General features: G+C 46.1%; 1 protein-coding gene across 1 annotated transcript in view; it reads right to left on the bottom strand.

The window, feature by feature from the left end:
* myo1d (myosin 1D) overlaps nucleotides 1–15,387 on the bottom strand; it is a 98,655-nt gene that overhangs the window by 66,807 nt on the left and 16,461 nt on the right. Inside the window, exons 2-11 of the mRNA XM_042082503.1 lie at nucleotides 10,252–10,460; nucleotides 8,439–8,532; nucleotides 5,504–5,669; nucleotides 5,055–5,108; nucleotides 4,840–4,935; nucleotides 3,037–3,153; nucleotides 2,573–2,776; nucleotides 2,084–2,229; nucleotides 1,325–1,439; nucleotides 1,027–1,197 (exon numbers count right to left, since the gene is read on the bottom strand). Of these exons, the coding sequence (XP_041938437.1) occupies nucleotides 1,027–1,197; nucleotides 1,325–1,439; nucleotides 2,084–2,229; nucleotides 2,573–2,776; nucleotides 3,037–3,153; nucleotides 4,840–4,935; nucleotides 5,055–5,108; nucleotides 5,504–5,669; nucleotides 8,439–8,532; nucleotides 10,252–10,460 (1,372 nt within the window). The remainder of the gene's footprint in view (nucleotides 1–1,026; nucleotides 1,198–1,324; nucleotides 1,440–2,083; nucleotides 2,230–2,572; nucleotides 2,777–3,036; nucleotides 3,154–4,839; nucleotides 4,936–5,054; nucleotides 5,109–5,503; nucleotides 5,670–8,438; nucleotides 8,533–10,251; nucleotides 10,461–15,387) is intronic.

Below are 15,387 nucleotides of genomic sequence, written 5' to 3'. Positions count from 1 at the left end.
TGTGGTCCTGCAGCACTGTGTCTCCTGAGCTCGGCCATAATCACACTGCTGAACAGCACGGCACAACCATGCGCCCCCTCACTGGACCGGACGGCACGGTGACTAAGGCAAACTGCTGAGCACGTTCCCAGAACAACAACGACGACAACAGCGAGCCTGGGGAGCATTCCAGGTATCTGGGCATTCAAGGAACTGAGAGATAAATAGTGGTGGTCAACGCGTCTCTGCCTCAAGCTTTTTCATCCCGCCTGTTGATGTTTGCTCTCTCTCTCTCTCGCTCTCTCTATCTCTCTCTCTCTCTCTGTCAACTGCCCCCTCCCTCTCTCTTTTTTCTATCTCTCTCTCTCTCACTTGCTCCTCTCTCGCTCTCCTTCTCAGACTTCTTTATGGTTTAATCAGTATTACCCCTTCACACATATAGACATTTTGCTCTCGCACTGTGGAGCCTAACGCCAAGGCAGTGGGACACCGGTCTCAATGACTCTCATTGGTCACAAGTGACATCACCTGCAGCAAAGTGTTGAGTCAGATTGGGGTAGCGTTTCTTCCCTGACTGCTGTCTCCCCCTAGTGTCCAGCAACTGAAATGGCTCCTCTGAGTTACATAGGGACATTCCATAAAATCAAATGTTCTTCTGTGCTTCTGCCCCCAGTGGTTTCCAAATTCCAAGGTCTGTGTGTGTGTGATGAGGAGCACTTCCACATACCTACAGTGTGTATGAGTAATCTTCTGTATTGCTGATGATGTTGAACACGTTGTCTGTGAGACTGACGTATTGTATTGAGTATTGCTTCCTGGGAGTCCTATGAGCATTATCATTACTGTATTGCTGGTGTGGGAGGTGTGATTTTCTTGAGTTTGTGTGGTATAATCTTAGGGCAACTGCTTAGCTGTGGCCTGTTGTGTGTATGTGTGTGTGTCTGTACGTTTGCGTGTGTGTGTGCGCTTGTACACATGTGTGTGTGTAGCAAGTGCGTGTGTGTGTGTGTGTGTGTGTGTGTGTGTGTGTGTGTGTGTGTGTGGTACCTTTCGGCTTTTGTAGTGGGCATGTTTGGCCAGCTTGCCGTTGAGCGCCTGCAGGAACATCTCGTCTGTGACTTTGCCTACATTCATACAGGCCTCGTCCAGGACAGCGAAAATACCCTTGTGTTGCTGCTCTACCAGGTCCACAATGATCTGATTATTAAAGTAGTCGATCTGAGAGGAAGTAGAAAGAGAGGGAGAGAGACAAAAGATTCCACATTAATATCAAATGTATTTATTCCCCTTGACTTCAAATGAATCACTTGAGTGATGTTAGGTGTGGAACCAAGATTCTCCTCACATGTTTCCAGGGGATGCCTTCTCGCTGGTACTCCTCTTGTTCCTGTTTTAGCACCAGCTGAATGAAAAGCTGCTGCAGCTTCTCATTGCAGTAGTTAATACAGAACTGCTCAAAGCTGAGGCAGAAAGAATGAAAGAAAGAAAGAAAGAAAGACAGAGAGAAAGAAAAAAAGAAAGAGACAAAGAAAGAAAGAAGTAAGTATAAAACACAGAGCTGTCAAGCTCAGAGATATGCAATTCTTTGGAGTCTGTCTGTATTAAAGCGCAACTCTGGAGTGAAAACAACCTAGGGTCTATTTATAGTAGTTAACAAGTTCAAACATTTGATTGAGACCAAAATTACATTCATTGGTGGAGTTTTGAGAAAGAATAAGCTAAGGGGGCCTGCTGATTTGACGCTACCAGAACTCGAAGCCAGGCAATTTGCTTCCTTCAGATACAGGTTTTGTTATAACCTCTCTGTACACTTTCAAAGTTTACAATACTTCGGTTTGTCTGTAGGGATTGTCACCACACTACCACAGAAGTTTAATTACATTTTGAGCATGGTCTGTGGAATAAAATAGTCGTTGGTTTTTGACGTGCTAGCTGTCCACCTTAGCTTTCACCATAAGCCCATTCAGTGTTAATGCACCTTAGGTTGTCTTTACACTGGAGTTACGCTTTAAGTACACATTTTGAGAATTATGCTTCGAGGTCAACTAATAGGACACCACAGCATGGCCTGTTTCTCATACTGGCAAAGAGAGCCCTGACTGACCTGTTGTTCTGGAAGATCTCAAAGCCATAGATGTCCAGCACGCCGATGACCGTGTTCTTCCCATGCACCCTGGCATCATAGTTCTTCACCTCAATGACATCATTGATCCGCCCCACTATCCAGCAGAAGAGACGCTCATAAATGGCCTGAGAGAGAGAGATAGAGATGGGGGGAGGGTCATGAGGTCATTCCACAGTGCACATATTGAGAGATGACGTTGTTGTTCTTGCTCTTTTCCCATACCACCCGTGAGATCATCTAAATGAAAAATTCCCCTCACAAATTCCATCTAAATGTTGTAATGAATGCACAATAGCCTACTTATCAAAAAGTGATAAGCATTGTCATGATGTCATAGCATACCTACAGATAAGCATTATTAGATATTATTAGATATTTAGGCTGTCTTGCTTGAGTCATTTAAGAATGAGGATTATGTTCACAATTGAGCTACTGACACTGCTGCTGTCCATGAGGGCTGTCCTGTACCTTGGCCAGCGCGTCGCGCCCGTAGCTGGCCTCCTGGGCCGTGTGCTGCTTGTCGATGACATCTCGGCCAGTGGCCACGGTGCGGTAGAGCAGCGCCTTCTCCACGTTCTCCTCTTTGGTGGACAGCAGGTCGCCCAGGATGGCCACCAGCTTGGAGGTCTCGATCAGCGTCACGTCGCCGTCTGTGCCGAACTTCAGGTTGCCCTGGAGACAGAACACAGGAATCGTCACGCTCTTTGGCGTTACGAAGCATCAGAAATCTGGGATCCCTGCTTGTGTGTCATTCCACTGACATTTCACTGAATGACTTAAATGCCCATTACATCTCAGATCAGTATGCCCACTCTGTGGGTGAATGACACCTGGACCAAGATGACCCATCATGACTCTGCCCCCTCCCCTCCATGTGGGTGAATAGGACATGTGGCATGTGTGGACAGTGAAGCACTGAAGCATTGGTTTACCAGATGAATGATGGCAGCCAGGATTTTGTAAACGGTTTGGATCTCTTCCGCTGTGAAACCAATCACCTTCATGGCGTCGGCCACAGCTTTGAAATCAGCACCATCATTAATGGATGACTGAGAAAGAGAGAGAGGGGGGGGGGGGGTTAACCATAAAGCATTTCAAGTATCTCTCACACACACACACACACATACACACACACACACACCAGGCAGTGTTTACTCTCATCTTCTCCCATAAAGACAATCAAAGTGTAGGGAGGTACTGCGTTTTAACAGTGTCTGTGTTCCCTGAGCGATACTACCAGACAGCACACAGAAATGCTAAACTGCCTTCTAGGATGAATAAAATGGCTGAGTGCCATCTTGCTGGGCATTTATGGAGCCTTATTAAGGCGTGTGAGAGACGTTTTCATGTTTCAGCTCTCTGAGCCTCAGAGTGCCAGACTGCCCCACACTGGTGGCACTGATTGAGGCCCAGTGTTTTTTATAGGTCTGCAATCAAGAGACCGGCAAAGAGAGAGCTGACTCAGCAGCCAGACATTTACACACACACACACACACTCACACACACACACACACGCACGCACGCACGCACGCACGCACGCACGCACACACATGCACACACACACACACACACACACACACACTCACACACACACTTACACACAGACACACAGCAACTGCCAAGAAAAGAGGCGACGAGAGACAGAGGGAGATGCCGCTAATTAATCCCACACTGCGACGCCGAAACTTTTTACTGCCAAACGAGGCTTGTTCGTACAGCGGGAACCACTGTTTTGGAAAAGAGGGACGCGAGAGAGTGTGAGTGCGAGTGTGGCGGAGGTCCAGGTCCAAATACACAGGAAGCACAGGGTGTTCCTGACACGCCTGCTCACGCAGCTGCCGCGGCCGCCCGCCACCACGCCATTCCATGACGTCGTTTGTGCGTGTTGTTTGCTGTAAATGTGTTTTTGTCGTCTTCATTTGCATAGTGTGCAAAAAGTGCACGTGAGAGAGAGAAGGGGAGAAAGAGAGAGAGAGACAGAGAGAGAGAGGAAGTGAGAGAGGAGAAAGAGAGAGAGACAGAGAGAGAGACACAGAGAAAGGGGAGAAAGTGAGAGAGAGACAGAGAGAAAGGGAGACAGAGAGAGAGAGAGGGAGTGAGTGAGAGAGAGAAAAGTGGGTGTATGTAAATGGGTGAGAGGTTTAACTCGTCAGGCTTAAGCCCTGAACCACGCCAGGGCTTAGGGGCTGCTTCTGAATTTGCCTTAGGTTGTGCACAGCTTACATAACGCTGCCACACAAACTCAACACGGCTGCATGAGTTCCATTTGCCATGAAAATGTGTGGGTTTCTTCTCATGCAAAAATGTTATATGGGTGTGACCTCACACTACCCAATAACCCATGGGCAGCAAAGGGCCAGTGATATGGGTAAGTGAATCTGCAGCATGTCCAGACCAAGTTCTCATTCGCCAAAGATGAAGACAGCTTCAACCTCCAAAAATCCTGACTTAAACAGATGGGAATATGAATTGCCTAAGGGTGATCTTTTTTTATAACTTTGTCTTATCTGTCAAAGGGGATTTCTTTGCTCTTTTATAGTCTTATCTACAGTCATAACAGGTCATGACACACTTCATGGCTGGGTTTTAATTAGATAATATCTCATCATATTATTATATTATTATATTGTGGATTGTGCTCTTTGATGAACTTTCTCGGGTACACTGGGTGAAGGATGAAACAAACAGAGTGATAAACTGAAATGAGGAAGAGGACACGTGGAGAGTGGTCGTACCTTGACCTGTCCACCGACTTTAATGTAGCTGTAGGCAGTGGAGTCCTTCTGGATGTGCAGAGAGCGCAGTAGAGAATCTGGAGCTCCCTTCACCAGCTGCCCAGCACACAAACATGGCATGACATGACAAAAATAAATATGGTAAATAAGTCAGAAAATAAATATGGGAAATATGTCTAAAACAAGCAAACTACAAAGAAGGTCAGTAAACTGACCTGGTAGAAAGAGTGAAAGCTTCTCTCGCCTTCCTGCTGGAAGATGACTCTCGACTGAAATAAAATGAGAAATGTTAGTGAAGCACTTATTGATGCTTGAGCTAATTGCCGTATTGGCTAAATGTAAACCCTTCAAAAGCAATGCATAAGGACATGATGAATGGGCATGTGATATTATCCAACACAAATATCACATGAACAAACATCACGTGACACACCACACAATAGGACCACACATTCAGTCAGGTATGCTTCTGCTGAGCACAGAAAGTTGTACACAGACACGCCCCGTTCATATGAGCTGACAAACAAACATGTGCATAACGTAATTGGGCTTCAGCTGACTCTGCGTGAGCACCGCTAACGGTCTGCTGCGGAATCTATTGAAGTCAGGAGACGACCCCCCCCCCCACCTCAAAATCTCCTGACTGCTCTTTGGCGCCCCCTACCTTCTCCAGCAGGTAGTTGTTGATGTGGCCGCCGATGGGGTCCCCTTTGAAGTCAAAGTTGATGTCCATGTACTTGCCGAAGCGGCTAGAGTTGTCGTTGCGGTTGGTCTTGGCGTTACCGAAAGCCTCCAGAACACAGTTGGACTTCAGCAGCATGTTTTTCACCCTGAACAGGACAGACAAACCAAACAGATCAGTCAACATTTGCAGTGCATTCAACCCCTCAGACAGCACACACATCTCTGCGATTTTAGCATTGGTACAGGCTTAAATCTGTGATTAGCAGTAGGCATCTCACATAAGGACAATGTGTCGAGCCAGATTAGGGCACACACTGATCAGCTGATTGAACCAGCAAACCCACATGACAGCTAGGTATTTACTGGCTTAAGTTAAAAGTGAAGAAACAAACAACCTCTAATGAGAAACAAAGGATGAGAGGAAGTTCTAACACAACAATAATGAAAAACATTACAAATTAAAAAAGCAAAGACACATCTGGAAGGCCTGGAGTTAGGGGTGTGCTTGATCCAACCCTGAGCTCTCAGCTGCACCAAAGCAGGCGTGAGTGTAGCGCTAGTCACACAATCTGTGTCACCTCGGGAGACCCTAAACGTTTCCAGCGGCTAAATGTTAGAGCCACATGCATGAGAGTTAGGGTGTGTGTGTGTGTGTGTGTGAGAGAGAGAGAGAGAGAGTCAGCGAGACAGTGATAGAGAGTGAATTTTCCTGAATTTCCCCTTGGGGATAGTGATAGAGAAGTATCTATCTATCTATCTATCTGAGTGTGTATGTGTCTGAGTGGAGAGACAGAGATAGAAAGTGAGTCTGTGTGTGTGTGTGTGTGTGTGTGTATGAGAGCGGAATAAATCAGCCTCTCTCCCTCAAACAGTTCTGCCCTCGTCCTGCTCTCTCTCTGACCCCGGCCCACACTTGAGCCTACCCATAAATCTCTGCTCTGTGACCTCCAGTAGTGCGTGCTTCCTGCCCGCAGCGGTGCACCAGTCACGGGTCCGTTATGAGCCGGCCTGAGACACCCTTTACTAACACGCTGTCCCACGTCCTCAGAAGACACGTGCTCACTCTACTCCTAAAACTTGGCCTGCAGCAAAAGTCATTACAGAGTCTATCAACTCCAGGATACACCCTCTCCCCCTTTATCTATCTCTCTCTCTCTCTCTCTCTCTCTCTCTCTCTCTCTCTCTCTCCATGATACCCCCCTCTCCCCCTTTCATCATCTTTCTCTCTCTCTCTCTCCATTATACCCCCTCTCACCCTTTCTCCCTCTCTCTATCTCTCTTTCCATGATACCACCCTCTCCCCCTTTCACCATCTGTCTCTCTCTCTCTCTCTCTATCTGTCCATGATACCCCCTTCTCTCCCTTTCTCCCTCTCTCTTTCTCTCTCTGTCCATGATACCCCCCTCTCCCTCTTTATCCATCTCTCTCTCTCTGTCCATGATACCCCCTTCTCTCCCTTTCTCCATCTCTCCCTCCATTTGACGTGGCAACAGCTGCTGAGAAGCCATGAGCAGAAGCAATCATCTGATCCCAACAAGCACACAGAGCACTCCCTTTGTACTGACACACCCACACATGGGCCATGAGGCGAAACCAACATCAAGCGGCCCATCTCTGCTCATGCGGGCCAGATGATCTGATTTAAACAGGGTTCTGCTTGCACTGCGCTAGATTATCCTCAACACAGAGGACTCCATCACAGTGCACTGTGTGTGTGTAGAGATGAAAGCATAAAGTCGGGAGTTGTTGCTATTATTTTGAATCTGGAATTTTGAATCTTGAATCTTAGATCTGGAATCTTGGATCTTGGATCTTGGATCTTGGATCTTGAATCTTGAATCTGGAACTTGGAACTTGAACGTTGCACGGCAGGAAGCCTCTCCAACACTTGTCTGCACAACGCTCAGGCTTCTCCAATTTCGCTACTGTCAGAGACTGGCCTACATTTCACTACTTATTAGTACCATTCTCCTTTGAGCTCCCCGGGATGTAACATTCCCTTTAACTTGCATTGAAAAAGAAAAACACTTCCGTAACTTCGGCTTCAATCCCCCGGCTGGCTCCCGAATAGCCATTCTTTCCTGGTCTTTGATGGGGCGAGCGCTCTGAAGAATGCTTATGATGTTTAGTTCTTTTGCAAATCCTCACAATACTGTCGCTGCAAGCAGGGTATTTCTGTCACTTGAGAGGGCGTACTGGCTTCAAAGCCTGCTTTTGAAGCCACGGTGATGAAGTGAGAGTAAAAGAGGGAGAGAGAAGGAGAGAGAGAAAGAGAGAGAGAGAGAGGGAGAGAGAGAGTATGTCTGTTCTGGAAGGGATCTGATTCATTCATGTTTGAAAATAAATGAAGGGGAGCTAATCTATTGGATTTGCTGCTTCTGCTCAGCCTGGAATTTCTCTCACCTCTCAGAGTCTCACCTCTGCTTTTTTATTTATTTCATACACAACAACCCATTTCAACAACACACACACACACACACACACACACACACACACACACACACACACACCTCACTTGAATTGAATTTAGATGTTTGTATTGACAAATGCCGGTGGAGAGAATATAAAGGCATACTGTTAAGGCCTGATGGTGGATACTGTCTATTGATACTGTCTTGATACTGTATGATACTGTCTTGAATTTCCCCTTGGGGATCAATAAAGTATCTATCTATCTATCTATCTATTCTTTTATTGTGGTGTTGACCAGTGACCAAGATGTCTTTGGACCAGATGTTCAGTGAGCCACGGTTCCAGTCATTTTATTGCTGTGCAGTAAACAGAGAAGGTCATATTTATTTGGGAACCAACACACACACACACACACACACACACACACATACACATACACACACACACACACACACACACACACACACACACACACACACACACACACACACACACTCACTCACCTCTCCACCTCTGCTCTTTGGTTGGGGTTGGTGATAGCAGCGATGTATTGCATGATGTATTTGCTGGCCTCAGTCTTTCCAGCACCACTCTCCCCTGCAACATAAGAACATAAAACACCACAATCAAACACGCCATACGAACCTGTTATCTTTACAACCCACATTTCACACACAGCATGATAAGCATCTCTATTATGGAGCGCAATATGAGCCTATCAGTCATTTTGACTGTTATTAAGAACAGTCATTTTGACTGTTATTAAGAACAGGGCGGGTTATGGTGTGGCCTACATTAAAGCTGCAGTTGGCAAGATTTTTTTGATCATATTCACTGAAACCGACACTATGCTCCGACAGAAAAAAAACGCACTTCTACCTCCACCTAGAACCTGTTATGTTTTTGCAAAAATCCACAGCTCCCGGTTCTTCTGGTCCAATCAGAGCAGGGCTGTGTGAGATCTGACTGTCAATCACAGTCTGGTGCAGTCTGGTGCGCACTGACGAGCACAAAGTCGATGAGAGGGTGCTCGGTGGTAGTGGGGGAGGGGCATGAGAGTTGTAAACATTCAAAATTTTGGCTAAATCCCCTCAATCTGTCAGACTTGCCAACTGCAGCTTTAAGTTAAACCGACTCTGAATAAACATTTATGTTACAGCAAGACCAAAGCATCAGCGACAGGGTGAAGTTAGAGTTTGTGACATGCTGGCTTGCCAGGTAATATGACTCTGTAGTTTGTCACATTGCTTTGACAGGAGCATGGATTTGCTGGACGAGCATGTCACAACATTGCAGCGCTTCTGCCACTAGATGGTGCTTCGCTAAGCAAATATTTGAGCAATGCAGTCAGAACTTGTGGTCGCTGGTTGGACGGCCATCAGTGTTCGCTTTGAGCCCTCTAAATTGAATGTCTTCTGCTGGAAACCCGACTGTAAATAGCTTAAAATTAATTTCCCTTTGCAGCGAGCATGCGCCCCGCCTAAAAAACACACAAATGTCAAACTCCCCGAGACAGTATAAAAACATCCCCATGTCAAAGAGTGACACAGTTAAACTGCTATGCAAAGAAAGCAACCACAGATTGAATATTTCGATTCGAACAAAGGCTTGGGAAACAGAGAGGTCATTTGTTGCTGATGTTTTTGTGTGAGTTGTTCTCATAGCAGCCCAGCCCCAGATAGAGGAGACCTTACATCAGTTCAGAGACCAGCTGCCTGACCACACCACAGATATTTCACACGGAACAGACTGAGGAATGCAGAGGTCTAGTGACAAGCCTCCATGCAAAACAACTCACAGATAATGTCTAACATGAAGTGCTGAACTGAGGAGACAACATATTGTTTTGCCCCAAGACCAATAAATTGGCTATTCATTAACTTTCTGAGAGGTGAACAATGGATCTGTGTGAAAAAGGTATTTCACGTGGAGATTCTGGTTGGCCTGAGGAAAACATTATATTAAAGCTACCTGATGCAATTATGATCAGGAGGTGGAATTTACATCCTGTTTGAACAGGATAGAACCTGACCAAACCATGGACAAACATCAAACGCTATAAAAGTCTCTCAATCATTCACTCTGTAAGTATCATTGCAACGTCCACTGTGACAGAAAAGTACCAGCTAACAGCAAACTCTTGGCTCTGAAAGCATCTAAAAGTTCCCTCATATCTCATTTTAGTCTTTATTCTTTCTTTGTGTGGGAAACAGTGCCCCTTGTCTAGAATATTTCTGAAAATGAGAGATCCTAACGGCATTTTACAGGCGTGTAAACAACAAGAGAGTGAATACGCCTTTAGAGTCTGAGTCCTACCTGAGATGACAATACAGGTGTCCTTGTTCCTCCTCTTCATGGCTTTGTAGGCCGCGTCTGCGATGGCGAACAGGTGTGGCGGGCGCTCGTACAGCTCCCGGCCCTTGTACTGCTCGATCGTGTCGCGGCCATAGATGTTCATGGCACGGTAGGGGTTGACCGACACCACTACCTCCCCGATGTAGCTGTAGATGCGGCCCTTTTCAAACCTGAGTGGGACAGACAAGGTTGACAAGAAAAACAGGTGAGCAAATAAGGATTTTGATTTTTAGAAACATATCATATCTTTTTTCTACAAATACTCTTATCTGTAAAGCCTGAGGCCTAGATCAAGACTGGAGAACAAGGCCTAACACATGCTGTGTGACTCATGTGAAGAGCATTCCGCAGTTACTGAGGCACCCTCCTGACTCAGCTAACCCAGTCAGAAACTTTAGCAACTTCCTTGACACCAAAGTGATAACAAAGTGAGGAAGAGGTGACAGAGGTGGCTAACAACAGACACAAAGAATCCATGACAGGGAATGGGTACCCAATAGACCAATGTCAAACTAACATGTTGTGTTCCAATGTGATATTGAAAACAACATCTCTTTTCCAAGGCCTAATGAAAGGTGCAAATGTTTTCCAATGTGTAAATGTATGCCATGAATTGACACCGTCCTCTGGGAAATAACCTGTGCTCTGATTTGAAGTTTTTCAGTAATGTCAGTCTCAGCAGCTCTACTTTCTGCCTCTAATATCTACTGCCCCGTGGTCAAGTTCTTGAATATGTCAGTAGGGCTACTGCTGATCATAACCAGGCTTCTGTTTGAGGTCAGGTTAATAATACAATAATAATAATAATAGTAATAATATTGTTATGACTAGCATATGTTGTCCTCTGGGCTAAAATAAATTCCACTAGTCTTTGAGTACTCAGATGTCCAGACCTGTCCTCAGAGGACTGCCCACAGAAGAGATCACTCAGCACTCAGGTATGTAATAACTTCAACACTCGCCTGCTACAGCTTTAGGCTTAAGTTCAGCGACTGGGATGTTGACTGCACTGACTGGAATGTTTGTGGACTGGACGTTTTGCCCGGCAGAGGTCTTTTTAAACAAATTCAAAACATCTTAATTCCTTCCTGCATGCTTTGAGTGTTACCAAAATGTTAGCACTGAGCCTTAGGAAAGTATTTTCTAGCGTTCTAGTCTTATAATGATTCCCAAAACTCTGTATGACAATAACCTGGAGGAAATAAATAAAGTGTCTTCTCAGCATAACGTGACTAGAGAGTGGCTTGGGACACTTCAGTGAGCTGACATGTTTTTAGGCGACACGGCAGAAGGCAGTGTGTCAGACGATAACAAAGGTAGCGTCTGGGTTATGTATTTTCTTCGGTGCCAGGGTAATCCACTTAAGCTCGTACACGCTTGGAACCTTTCATTTTTTTCTCTAACGTCAACCTATCATTCTCTTCCCCTTTAGTTGACAATGAGCTGCTACTGCACCAAGTATTTACTGTATACCGTTGAACACAGAAAAGGATTTAAGCGGATTTCATAGTATTTAGCCTTTGGCAGGTGTCACACCGTAGTCAGAGAGTGAATACTGCGATGCAGCAATGCAGTGTAAAGAAAGCAAAAAAAGCGATATTTCGGCTAGTATGCTTCCATGTCATCGAAAATGCAAACATCATGCGGGAAGACAAACAGGGGCAAAAACTTGAAGAGATGATTCCTAACCCACATACATTTTTATATTCACATTTTGAACCAGTTTGAACGGGATATTTTAAACAACTGTGTAAGCCAAACAATGGCCAACACCATTGATTGTTTTCATTCTCACAAATCCATTCTAATCCTCCCTGGAAAACAAATAGATATCCTTCAGCACATGATAACAGATGCCACGGCCTTTCCTCTCCTCGGTCGAGGTCACAGGCCCGCAAGACATCAGCGCCGTGACTGTCACAATACTTGCATGTGTGTGTGTGTGTGTGTGGGAACACTGGTTGTTTTCTACACACTCACATATCATCCCTGTGGTTGGCTACATGACAAGAAATTGGTACTAGCCATGCTGCCTGCTGTGTGTTCAAACGTTTACACATACACACACACACACATGCATGCACGCGCACACACACACACACACACACACATGCACACACACACACATGCATGCACATACACACACACACACATGCACACACACACATACACATGCACACACACACATATATACACACACACACACCTCAGCTAGGGGGAGCTGATGTTGCCCGAAGCCCCTGGGGGTGAAGGCCTCATTTCCTTCCTCTCCTGAGAAGACCTGGGTCACCTCCCTTCTCCCTCTCCCTCTCTCTTTCTCCACCCCTCCTCCCCTGAATAATGCCCCCTTTCTTCTCACTGGGCTGCAACTGCCAAAAGCCCCTCGCTGCTCCATCCTGCCCAGCCTGGAGCCTCAGCTACTTTGAAAGCTCTCCTAGAAACACAGCTAGCGTTTCTTAGCCTTTAGCATGGTTCCTCTCCAGAGGCTGGTGAATCCACAGTCGGTTCATGTGGCAGGCAGACACACACACAGAGAACACAGATATAGGAAATTCCTCTCTCTCTCTCTTTCTCTTTCTCTACTTCAGATAAAGCATTTTGCATTTTGGCATTTTGCTAACCAGAGGCTGCATTTATTTAGCATGTTAAGTGAGTCTGTGGAGAGTAGGGGGAACCACACCCGCGGTCTCCAGCCACTCAGCTTCCTGGATTAAGCACAGACTGAGGAGTCATTTGTGTATCAAAGCGATGTTCAATTACTCATGGCTACTGTGTGTTCAGCTGATCAACCATGAGTGTTCTCTCTGTCACTCAGACACACACACACACACACACACACACACACACACACACACACAGGGATACACACAGCAAAATGCAGCAGTGAGCTCATTTACCTCCCACTGGCTAATCCAAACACACTCCGTTTTGTGTATTAGTGTGTGTGTGTGTAGTTTGTGTGTGAGGCCTCCTGTGTCGACACCCTTGGAGCCCGTGACTGTAACGGAGAGGCGGCCTGATGTGGCGTGGCGTGGCGTGGTGGCACGGCCCTGGCACTAACACTGGCAGCCGGCTGGCAGGCCGGAGCAGAAAGGTTCTTTTGTGCCTGCGTCCAAGCAGCAAGCAGGGACAGGCCTGCTCCATTGTTCAGTGGTCAGTTGTGTGTATATCTATGGGATTGTGTGGGTGTGTGTAGTATATGTGTGTATGTGTGCCTTGGACAACCACCTCCAAGGCCCCTCCTCTCTGCCTGCTCACATAGATCAGTCGGCTTCTGACACAATACAGACCCTAAAACTGACCAACCACACTGAGGTCAGCTGTTCTGTGCGACCTACAGCTCAATTTCTGGCTAGAGAAAACTCAAAAACAGGCTAGAGAACAGCAGCTGATCTGAAGTCAGTTTAAATTAACTATATTAAATTTGAGCATTGCTGTCTGCTATGGGGCCTGGTCTAATGACATGATGAACACAGATCGTAAAACATCCAGTGTAGATGAGTCCATAAAATGCGATGTGACATCAGTGTTTTCTGTAACGTGTAATAAACAGCACTGGGGCATGAATTTACAGTCTGCAAATCCGCTGGGGATCAGAAGATGAAATAAAAACATCACCATCATCACAAAGGAAGACATAAATAAAAACTAACCACTGGGTTGTGAAACCTAAGTGTTGCTCTCAGGAGGGGATGTTCACAATGGTCCGACACACAGCCTCACGCCAGACAACATATCATTACAGCTCGCTCTTCTCATTTTCATGTTTCGGACGGGCTTGGTGTGTTGTGCCTTCACCACATGGAAACACACAAGGGCTACGATGACAAAGGTACACCAACCATCCTAGCTGTTCCTAGCACCCTTGAGGCTAAGAACTTCCACAACAGTGCTACCCCCTCTCCTCCTCTTCCTCCTTGTTCTCCTCCTCCTCCTCCTCCTCGCTGTGTCAACAGAGCGGTGTAATAAAGCCTGTGGATTGGTGTTTTCCCCCCATTCTCCAGACTGTATAAATAGATTTGTGAGTCATGGGCCATTTCCACAGCAGTCCTGCAATCAGAAGTCATCTGCCCCCCAAAAAACAACAGCAATGGTCCGTGTAACGTCTGGGAGATGAATCGCAGACAGCCACAGGAGAGAGGGAGGGTGGGAGGAGGGAGAGAGAGAGAGAGTGTGTGTGTGTGTGTGTGTGTGTGTGTGTGTGTGTGTGTGTGTGTGTGTGTGTGTGTGTGTGTGTGTGTGTCTGTGTGAAAACACTGAGGGTCATCATCAGTGGCTTGACCTGTAGGAAGGAGAGGACACCAGGAACAGAAGTCCTCAGTTCAACTCTCTCTCTCTCTCTCTCACTCTCTCTCTCTCTCTCTGTAGTTTCTCAGGGGCGGCCATGTCTGCTGAGGACATGGGCGAGACGTTTTGGGAGAGGCTGGGAGCTCGCTCGGAGACGTCTGAGAATGAGAGGTGGGAATTTTTTGGGGGGAATTTATGCAGTGAGGGAATACTTAACAAAGAAGATAAGATCATGGACTCAGAGCTAAGAGCTGGCCTCTCACAGCACTAGGTATTTGGCCCTCAAAGAGGAACGAGAAGAGAGACAAGGGTAAATACTGCAATGCTACCAACAGCAATGCAAAGCAAGATTCAGCTGGTATTTACAGCATAAGCAACAGATGAAACACAGAGTACACCCATGCACAGCAACACATTTTCACGTTTTCAAGCCTTCACAACATATATTTACAGATATTGGAACAAGGCACTAACAAAACTCATGGAAGATAGTAGCAGCAGAACCTTATACGAAACTCGCTAAGCAATGACTACAGTTTAATTTTATGGCCTTCTTTGTACTACTATTCTACTATTTTCAACATTCTACTATGTACTATGCAACTTCAACATGATGGGGTTGCCTATGGGAGAGAGGGGGAAAAAGTCCGCAACACCAGTATATGCTCCCAAGTTATAGTTTAATTACCGTGACGTTTCGGGCCCACTCAAGCCCTTCATCAGACGTTGGGTATGCTATATGGGTTGCCTATGGGACCTTCACTTCTTAGAGTGTTAAGTAAGTAAAGTTGTTCAGAGATGTTTGCCCAA

This window comes from Alosa sapidissima, chromosome 24 (genome assembly GCF_018492685.1).
Source record: "Alosa sapidissima isolate fAloSap1 chromosome 24, fAloSap1.pri, whole genome shotgun sequence".
Taxonomy (NCBI): Eukaryota; Metazoa; Chordata; class Actinopteri; order Clupeiformes; family Clupeidae; genus Alosa; species Alosa sapidissima.
The sequence above is the reverse complement of the archived record's forward strand: the minus strand, read 5'-3'. Positions and strand labels throughout refer to the sequence as shown.